Source organism: Triticum urartu, chromosome 2A, assembly GCF_056163025.1.
Source record: "Triticum urartu cultivar PI428250 chromosome 2A, HENAU_Tu73, whole genome shotgun sequence".
NCBI classification, from domain to species: Eukaryota; Viridiplantae; Streptophyta; class Magnoliopsida; order Poales; family Poaceae; genus Triticum; species Triticum urartu.
In genome coordinates, this window is record NC_141874.1 from 654,010,772 (window position 1) to 654,020,768 (window position 9,997).

The 9,997-nt window shown below is 49.1% G+C and overlaps 2 protein-coding genes across 3 annotated transcripts; both read right to left on the reverse strand.

The window, feature by feature from the left end:
- Nucleotides 1-622: 622 nt before the first annotated feature.
- On the reverse strand, nucleotides 623-2,202 carry LOC125530027 (uncharacterized). The gene is made up of 2 exons (XM_048694433.2): nucleotides 1,687-2,202; nucleotides 623-1,567 (listed from the first exon to the last, which is right to left on the reverse strand). The coding sequence occupies exons 1-2, from the start codon at nucleotides 1,708-1,710 to the stop codon at nucleotides 761-763; spliced, it is 831 nt and encodes a 276-aa protein (XP_048550390.1). The 5' UTR covers nucleotides 1,711-2,202; the 3' UTR covers nucleotides 623-760.
- Nucleotides 2,203-2,391: 189 nt separating this feature from the next.
- APO1 (APO RNA-binding protein (DUF794)) lies at nucleotides 2,392-6,787 on the reverse strand. 2 transcript variants are annotated; one of them, XR_007292814.2, is made up of 5 exons: nucleotides 6,346-6,787; nucleotides 6,158-6,213; nucleotides 4,137-4,498; nucleotides 2,938-3,988; nucleotides 2,392-2,850 (listed from the first exon to the last, which is right to left on the reverse strand). XR_007292814.2 is itself a non-coding variant. In XM_087544757.1 (4 exons), exons 1-4 carry the CDS (start codon nucleotides 6,365-6,367, stop codon nucleotides 3,154-3,156), a joined length of 1,275 nt encoding a protein of 424 aa, XP_087400883.1. In that variant the 5' UTR covers nucleotides 6,368-6,787; the 3' UTR covers nucleotides 2,392-3,153. The 2 variants fall into 2 exon arrangements, 1 of the variants encoding a protein (XP_087400883.1); XM_087544757.1 differs by having other exon boundaries at nucleotides 2,392-3,988.
- Between the last annotated feature and the right edge of the window lie 3,210 nt (nucleotides 6,788-9,997).

Consider the following 9,997-nt stretch of genomic DNA (forward strand, 5'->3'; position numbering starts at 1 on the left):
GAGGAGAACAAGGCCGCGCTCGAGGAAAACAGGGTGAAGATCACCGCCAATGCGGAGGATACCAAGGTGTTGACCTTGAATATCGACTCTTTGGATGTCGACACTAGAATTATCATGCAATACGTCCGCTACCAGATGTTGGAGCGGTAGAAATATCATCGGCGGCGACGGAAGATGAGGACGCGGCGGAGGCGGAGGCGGACGCGGAGGCTGCCTACGCAGCAGCGACAGCACCTCTTTGATCCGGAAGCATCTTGCTAGGATGGCCGATCCGACAGGAATGCATAGACTGATGTTCTTTTGGGTTTGGGCATGTAAAAACTAAGCATATTTGCCTTCTTTTGGTTGTGATCAGGGATGTGATCCGGCGTGTTGTGTGGATCAACGTAGATTTAAATTTAGATTTACCGGTGAATGGAATGTGACTACGATTGGATAGCATCCTCCCGCATCCGTGTCTGTGGACTGGTCCTCCGTCCAGACGGATGCGGGAGGTTTTTTGCGGGGTGTGATTGGAGAAGCACTAACTCTTGCGGTCTGATAAATTTCTCTGAGATGTTGCGTCGCGAGAAATGCATCGCGATGTGATTTTGCTCGATCAACAGTTCAACATAGGATTCCAGGAAATAAACTGAATAATTCATGGCGATCGATCAGGTGGATGTTGTACATGAACGAGGTAATGGTGGGAGAAGGGAAAAAATGGTGGATTAGCGTTGTCCTCGATCCATGGGACGTGGCTCCATCGATCATGCAAGGTTCACATGATGTGGCAGCCGACGGCGTTGTCCTCGTTGAAGTAGTCCACGTCGAAGCGCGACGGCTGAGGCCGGACCAGCTGCTGCTGATGAGGAGGAGGCTGCCACGGCATCGGGGCCGGCGGCGGAGGCGGCATCGCGTAGTACCCGCCGCCGTTGTAGTAGGACGGCGCCGTCACGTTCTCCGCCGCGTAGTACGGCATCGTCGGCATGTACTGCATGGGCACGGCCATGCTGGGCGGCTCGGCGCGGTAGTAGTTGTGGTGCGCCGCCGCCGGCGCGTGGTCGGGAGCGGAGGCCTTGGCCTCGGCCGCGAAGCCATCGGCTTCTTGTTTGAAGGCGCTCGTTTCGTTGCCGGCGGCGCCCTTGGCCTTCTTGCCGTGATCATCGGCGTCACCGCCGCCGCGCGCGGACTGCTTGTGCTGGTGCGCGCACTTGGTGCATTCTTTCTTGGACGACGCCGCCGCGGGCTTGTTGCCGCCGTTGTCCATGCCGTCCTCCTTGCGCTTGCTCTTCTCGCCCGCCATCCCCGGCGCCGGCGCCGTCCAGTCGCCACCGTCGCGGTCCTTCCCACCATCGCCCTCGCGCTTCTTCTGCTGCTCGGGCACCGCCGCCTCCACCACCTCGGCGATCTTGCCGACCTTGGCGAGCTTCTTGACGAGCACCTTGGTGTCGACGTTGCCGACGACGGTGACCCGGTCGAGCGACGGGTGGATCTCCGTCCTCAGCACGCCCTTGAGGTTCATGGCCTTCATCACCTTCCTCCTGCAGCCGTCGCAGCAGCTCACGTTCACCTTCAAATCAACTCTCTGCACACACCACCACCAACAAAAACCAGGTCAGAGGTTGCCCATCCACAATCAAGCACCATGGAAGACACATCAACGGACAACTGAGCTCTGAGTCTCTGACTGAATGCTATGCATACCTTGAGCTCTTCTTCCTTAGCCATGGCGATGATGACTACGGCGCGGGAGCTCAAGAGAGGCGACCGATCGCTCTGGAGCTGAGTGAGTGAGTGATGAGGTGGGTTGGCTAGACCGTTGCCGCCCTGTATTTATACACCAGTGAACGAACACCGAACACACATGTGCAGTGCAGAGAGCTCTTGCAACTGGAGCCGTTTAGATACCCGGCCATACGTGCACGGTCCGTCTGTTGATTCCTAGCTGTATTTACTAGTGTATTTTAATCATCCTAGCATAAGGGAGGAGAGGGTATATACCGGGGACAACTCAATGATGTGTACTTGCAGTTAAAAACAATTGTGTACTTTCAGTTGCATGGCAGCCGCTCACCATGTTTTCTCTGTTCTTGCGCCAGCACCAGAGCAGGGCAGAGACATTATGCTGTGGCATCTTCACTGGCTACTGTAATAATATATGTGATGACCACATCTTTAGCTAGTACTATAATATTACTTCAACTGAAGGTTCTTCTCCTAGTGCATATATGCTATATTCAAAAAAGATAAAAAATTGTGCGAGCTCGGGGCCCTTAATTTGAGATTATGTTGTTGACTTGCTGGGACATGGTTTATGCAAAGTTGTAACTGCAAATGGTTTATGATATCTGCAGTTCACTGCTGAGAAGAGCATGGAAGCATTGATCAGGCTGGCTGAATTGCCTGTCATACATCCTTTAGAAACAAATATACTAAGTCCACTTCATGGCTCTGTAACCATCCATTTGATACAGCTTTTGCACCCATGTTACAGAGTATACAGCACAAAAGAGTAGAGGAGAGAGTACATTATACCGATAAATCTGATGGCATACATGTAGCCGCACCGGGAGCGATGATCTGGGATTCTGGGGGCAGGTACAAGTTGCACAGCTTTTAGTCCATGATTAATCACAGCCAGACGCACAAATACCCGAACAAATCTCAGTGATTAGTTTAATCCCAAGAATCAGCTCGCCATTAAGCTTGGTACCAGCAGAGGAAAGGGGGAAGCCATCTGTATCGAGCCATCGTAAGTGCCTCACAGTCTAGCATAGGGAAGCATAAGGCATCTCACACCATTAAACAAGGTTATATACACCATAGCAGAGGACATCCTTTTCCACTTCCTTTCTTCAAGTTGTGCATCTGCAGCAAAGCAGCGATCAAATGGTCTGAAGATGCATAGTATCACTAGGAAGACAGGCGAGCGAAGGCAGGATATTCGGGGATCACCTTTTGATGAATACTTTTAGCGGATCTATGAATCAATTTTGAGAGTATGTCTGGTCATGGTTCAGCATAGTATTAGTATTATAATACAACCTATGCATTTGCTGCTGCCTCAGGCAATATGACAGGGCCCAACCATGGGGCATCCGGGTAACAAGCACCTTCGGCTGGAATTTGGACTCCGGGCATCTTCAGAAGTGCAGGGGTAGAATATTGTTTTCATGCAGCCATCCAAGCTTCATCGGGGTCTGGGATGATGATATCAGTCCTCATCATTGGCCGGTACTCTGCAGGTATTTCAGCTCCCGCCTGCACACATAGCTCGACCACGGCCGGAGCTTTGCCATAGAAACTCCTTAGAGAGGATCTGAGAGGAGGGCCAGTGGGGTCAGGGACATGCCACACATAGTTCGGTGGTATGACCTCATCCACAACAGCATCCTGCCACCCGTGCTTGCCGTCTCGCCATTGGTGCTTGAAAGCCCCACAGAGCTTCACATTGTGTCCCCATGGACCAACGTGGACCTCAGAGCAGTACCCGCATGCTTTTACCGTATACTTGCTCATCAGCTGCGTAACACCCCGCCGGACATCACAGTATGCTTTCAGTGTCCTCTCTGCATGCTCTTTCACATTGGCCGGCGCGGGTGACTGTCCCTGTTGGTTGCTAAATGTGTCAAGCTCAGCAAGAAGAGATATACAGTCCTCCAATCGGTGTGGCTTAGGCTCATCGACAACTCCGCCACGGTCAATAACCTTCTTGCCAATCATCCGCACAGGAGCAGTCCGTCTCCTTGTGGGATATTGTGGTAGGTCGACACCAGCCTGAATGCATAGCTCAACAATTGCTGGAATCCTGTCGAAGTCAAACCTGGTGTCATGCTTGACCCTCCGCCCAAATGGGTCAAAAAGATGGTAAGATTCGATCGGGATGAGCACATCGTTGATGGATCCTCTGACCCAAGAGTGGTGACTATTTCGTCGCTGGCTTCCTGAACCATAGCAATCTTGTATCTGGTGGCCAACTGGGCCAACATGGACTTGAGGGCATTTTCTACAAAATCACAAGACGGATATTAATATACAAGATACTACTCGCCGAATCATGTCACAGGATAGTGAACGACGTTCCTATACAAGGGTCATGAAACATTAATGCATGTATAAACAGCTTATGACACAGATCAGAATTTAGTGCTTACCTGCAACCATAAACTGTAACAACATTCAGAAGTTGAGAGATGCCTCTGATGAGCACTTTCCAGTTCTCAAGGACTTCGTAGGCAACAGGGACAAGCTCTGGTAAAAGCAAGCCGTTCTTTGGGGGCTCAAGAGGCTTCTCTATCCTCATCTGTGCAAGCCTCTTATCTTTGCGGGAAGCTTGCAGCATCTTTTTAATTGGGACAGGAAATGGCTTCTTTTTGTTCTTCGGGTGTAATTCTGGGAGATCAACATTTTGTGGTTGTTGCTGATACCTCTCATGCCTCTTGCTAGCAGGATCAGGAGAGTACTCACAGCATGTTACTGACCTTGCCCGGCCAACTCGTTGAGGTTGGGATCCTATCTGTGACAAGTTGTAAACAAAAGGGATAAGTATAAACCGATCACAGTGCTTGCAAACAGACAGTGAGCGTAAAACTCTTCGACTGCGGCAGCACTCCATCACAAATTCGTTTCGAGCATTCTACCGAAACCAAAACGACAGCAAAACGGACCAACGGGCCGTTAATGGTAGTTATCTGCCAGAATGTAATCACAAAGATAATGGTGCAGACTGGAAGGGAATCTCGTAAAGCAAAATTCAATGTAAAATGGCACTGCAGCAGGCCTAGCTGCATAAGATATCCACTAACTGAAAATTGATAGGCCCTATGAATCTGAATAATTTTTGTTCCCAGCTGGGTGTATAGAGATGATATACTTGTATTGGTCTTTAATGTCACAGCAATTTGTCAATCAATAAGCTAGACAAAGGCATGGGAGTTAAAGTGCGGCACAGGTGCTGAAAAAGTTCTGCTATGGAATAGCACCACACTTCTTACGAGCGCGCGGGATCCATCTCGGCGGCTCTCGGGGCTTGGCGAGGCGGGGTGGGAGCCCTCCTCCTAGGCTCCAGTGGTGGCACACTCAGGCAGTGGCCGGTGCGCTAAGGCTCCTACGGTGGCACTGTTGTTGCGGTTGGTCACCGGATCTAGGCGGCTGGATCTGGGGCTTTGAAGGGGGTCGAGACGGTGCACAGGTTGTCGGGTGGATTTCTTGGGACGGATCCGGGTGAAAACCTGGTTTTCGGTTGATGGCCGGAGCCGATGATGACGATGCCCCTATCATCGTTTCCTTCATGAAGGCATCATCAAGGTGAAACTCCCAACTCCACTCAATACCTCCGGGGGAAACCCTAGATCAACTGATCGGATGTCGGCGGCAAGCATGTGTCGTTACCCCCTTGGGGGCGGCATTCTTGGAGGTGCACTCGGCTTCGCGGGACCAACGGACGACATCTTTGGTGGAGCGGTGCTTCATCCTACACATTGATGGCGACGGATCTCGACGTCGTGGCACGGTGCAGATTCGGAGTTCGACGTGCGAGGATGGACTCGCGCAGGAGGACGACGCTGTCTGGCGTCGTGGTGGCGTCGATGGCAGAGAGACCTGGCACGGTACATGCAACAGTACAGCTCTGAAGATGGATTGGTGGCAGGTGGCTGCGGCGGCCTCATACCCGGAAGACGTCCTGGTTGAGGGGTGCGCCGGACTGGTAGGTGCCCCATACCCGGCAGGCGCCCTGGTTGGGACCTCAGGTCTTAGATGTTTAGGTTTGGCTGCGATGTCTGTTTGGTATTAGGCCCAGACTATCAGCGCCCCTTCATCAATTGGATAGGAGTAGCGACAATTGTTGCTTAGATGGTGGCTTTAGTCTTACTGTTGTATGACTTTGTAAGGTCTTGTGAAAATAATTAATAAAGTGGCCCTATGCATCGCCCAGATGCAGAGGCCGGGGGTCCTCCTCTTTTTCTAAAAAAAAAGCACCACACTTCTTATGATAACCATTCATGCGAGCAACACAGCATCATAGACTTCCATTTTGACTACCTTGAATGGTTGGAGGGCAATTTGTATACTCGATTGGCTAACCTACAGATGACATAAGAATCCATTCAAGCCTCTTTGGCTGTCCTGTGATTGACTGGGAACTGGTTGTATAGCGAGAGCAAGGAATCGATACCTTTACTAACTGGTTGGCCCTGGTTCCATTGATGCCTGTCAAGCTAAAACGAACGCCTGAATTGAAGATTCAAAGGTAAACTTTAGACGCAATCATACACAATTCTGATAATAATGTAAGAATTAGGATACTGAAAAGGCAATGGAACTGTGGAAGGCAATGAGGATTGCTTGACAGTGAGAACCTACCCTTACAGTTAAGTATCTCCATGCCACAAACCCAGCCCCCCAAAAAGGCGCTGTAAATTCAGCAGATACGGAAGGCAACTTAATGTGGGTTCAGTTGCTGCTTCGGTTGCCAGGAGACGGAGGAGGAGCAGACGATGCCGGTGGCGGAGGAAGGGCGGCGGCGGCGCCGGCAAAGGAGGAAGAGAAGGGCCGGGGCGGAAGTGCCCAGGGAGAGACCGAGCCGCCGTCTCCTCGCGCGCGCCAGTACGCAGGGAGCGCTACTGCCGAGCCCAGCGGAGAAACTATCGGGTAGGTCGCGGGCACGGAGGCTACACTGGAGAAGAGGACGCCGGAGGAGGGAGGGTGGAGCTCTGCTTAGGCACCAACGGCCGGAGCTCACGGGCGGCGACGAGCGTTGCACGAGTGGCGGAGAGAGATAAGAACAGCAAGAGTGAAAATATCTCCGTTTCTTATTCACACATAGCCCGTAGGTCTGCCTGATACACAGGCTCACCTTGGGGAAATGGGCTGTAATGTATTGGGCCGGAACACTCGGTTAAAGAAAGAGCATGGATGGCTGTTCCACTCGGTTAAAGAAAGGGAATTTCTATTTGCCCGAGATCACTTGTTAAGGGTTATTACTGGTAAAGATCACTCTCCAGACGCTCACAAGTGACGCATTACATGTACGTCGCTTATCGTAATGTTAATTTGGAAGTTTCTCTTTCTTTTAGATTTATTTATTAAAAGAATTCTTGAACTGTGCGTCCAACTCCCGAACCGTTTTTACCATTGGACCCGCGTCAAGATTTTTTAAATTGGATCACATGTTAATAAGTTTTAACTAACTTTTTTATAAATGAAAAAAATAAATACCAAAAAATCCGATAAAAAACAAAAAGCAAAAGAATGAATAATGAAAAAACGAAAAGAAAAACAAAGGCAGAAGCACGGTTGCGGTTTTTCAAAAAAAAAATTGAGAAGCACAGCTTGTTTTGTTTTTCAGAAATATAGATCTATGTCTTCACTAGAAGCAAATTTGTGCTTCTCATGGACAATATATTTTCCCTTTCCAAGAGGTACAGTTACGCTTCTCATGGAAATAAATCTGTGACTCCACGAGAAGTAAATTTGTGCTTCTCGCAAAAGCACATATTTTTCTCTTTTTGAGAAGCACAATTATGCTTCTCGCGGAAGCAAATCTATGCTTCTCGTGGAAGTATAATTTTTTTCCTTTTCCGAGAAGCATAACTCCGTGCTTTCACGAGAAGCAAATTTGTGTTTCTCGTGAAGGCATATTTTTTCCCATGCAAAAAAAGTTCACGTAGTTGTTTTTTCCAAACCCTCAGGAAAAATCAGGTGAAATCCCAAATAGCCTAGAAAGCCTAGAAAAAACCTATCTTAAACCCGGAAATGCGTATTGAAAAATTAAAAAAAATCTAGAGGGAGCGCCCAGCACGCCACATGTGGTGGCGGCAGGACGCACCACTTGGCATGCTCCCAAGCCACTAAAAGTTACCCTTGGAGGTCCCCAGGAAGAGGTAACCTTCAGAGCACAAACGCCGCTGAAAGAACATGCGGTGCCTTCATGTTTGGTTTTGGCAATTGATGACAATCTCTATGGACTAATGGTTGCCTTGAGTTATATTTAAAGGTTTTGTCCATATGCTTTTCTTGGAGTACACGTGTTGGTTTCAAGGAGAGTTTGTGTCGACCAAGGTGCCATTCAAGGAATTATCCAAAGATTGATCATGTGGGTGTCGAACTTATTGCAAGCATGTCTTGAAGAAGAAGATTGTGTAATCATTCATGTCTACCTTCGAGACATCATCCAAATGAAGAGAATTGAAAAGATTCAAGGTTGATCAAGATTAAGTCAAGAATGAATCAAGTTGATCAACTCACAAAGCGCAGAAGATGTATCGAGAGGGATCAAGTGATCCCATGGTATGGTAAGCATTGTCAATTTCACTTTGTGTACTAACCCATGGTCTTCGTGAGAGTTCTTTGTGGGGTTAGGTTGCGGTGTGCAAGTTCAAGTGGAGCATCATGAAGAGATCAAATGCTTGAAGCTTGTCGTCCATTATGGTGACAATGGACATGTGAAGATGTGCGGAAGAGTGGCTCACCCATAATGGAGTATGGGGGAGCAATCAACTAGTCTTCATCGAGCCAACACAATCAAGAAAGGTGGTCCAACTTGAGGAAGTCAAGATCGTCATCATCTAGCTCAAGTGGACCATGTGCAAGGCAAAGGTTTGCCCTTGATAGGTTTTCTATTTTACCAGTCTCATGATGGTAGTTGGGAGACCGGGTTATAGGATCGATTGCCGTACTATCAATGGGGGCTCTCGATGAGTAGCTTGATCGTATCGTTCGTTGAGAGCTCAAACCATTGCATCCTTGCATCATCTTTCTTGGTTCTTGTTTGGTTCTCTTTGTGAGTCTTAGAGCTTATGGTCATCTTGATGACAAGCTCGAGTTCATCGAAAACGGAGTTCACATGCATCTTCTATGATGTTTTCGATGTTGGGGGTTTTGCCGGTTCTTCTCGGTTGGAGGTTTCACTCCTCTTTTTGTTAGGCATACCTCCCCTGCCTCTTCTTACTATAACCAGTCGCTGTTTTGATGCTACTCGTCGTCTTGTTTCCAACAAGCTTGAGTTTGCTCAATTCGGAGCTCATATGCAGAAGTTATGGCAGTTATTGTCTTCTTGAGAGTGGCTTTTGTCTGGTCCCAGCGGTAGTACCGCTTGGAGCTCTCAGCCGTAGTACCACTGCAGTGCCGCTCTTCTACCGCCTCGATTTTGGGTCCTTCTCTTTTCATGTCGGGTTTAGCAGTAGTTGCACGGCAGTAAGGCACGGTAGTTCCGCCTAAGCGGTAGTACCACTCCGGTCGGGCGGTAGTACCGCTACTGCATTACTGCCATCGTACTCTGCTCTGCCCTGCCTCCTTTGGTCCCGTGTTCTGCCTCTTTTAGTACCGCTCGTGTGCGGGCTGAGCACATAACGGTTGGATTTTCCCCTCCTATAAAAGGGGGTCTTCTTCCCCAATGAACCTTATCCTTTGAGCTCGTGTTCTCCCCCCGTTGTTTGAAAGGATCGATATAGTTGACTAGAGGGGGGGGGTGAATAGGCAACTAACAATTTTTAGCTTTTCTTTAACAATTTAAACTTTGCATCAAAGTAGGTTGTCTAGATATGCAACTAAGTGAGCAACCTATATGATGCAACAAACATAAGTACACAAGCAAGCAAGAGATATATCACAAATAAGCTTGCACAAATAAAGGCATGAGATAACCAAGAGTGGGGCCGGTGGAGACAAGGATGTGTTACCGAAGTTCCTTCCCTTTGAGGGGAAGTACGTCTCCGTTGGAGCGGGGTGGAGGCACAATGCTCCCCAAGAAGCCACTAGGGCCACCCTATTCTCCTCACACCCTCACACAATGCGAGATTCCGTGATTCCACTATTGGTGCCCTTGGAGGCGGCGACCGAACCTTTACAAACAAGGTTGGGGCAAACTCCACAACTCAATTGGAGGCTCCCAACGACACCACGAAGCTTCACCACAATGGACTATGGCTCCGCGGTGACCTCAATCGTCTAGGGTGCTCAGACACCAAAGAGTAACAAGATCCGCAAGGGATTAGTGGGGGGAATCAAATTTCTC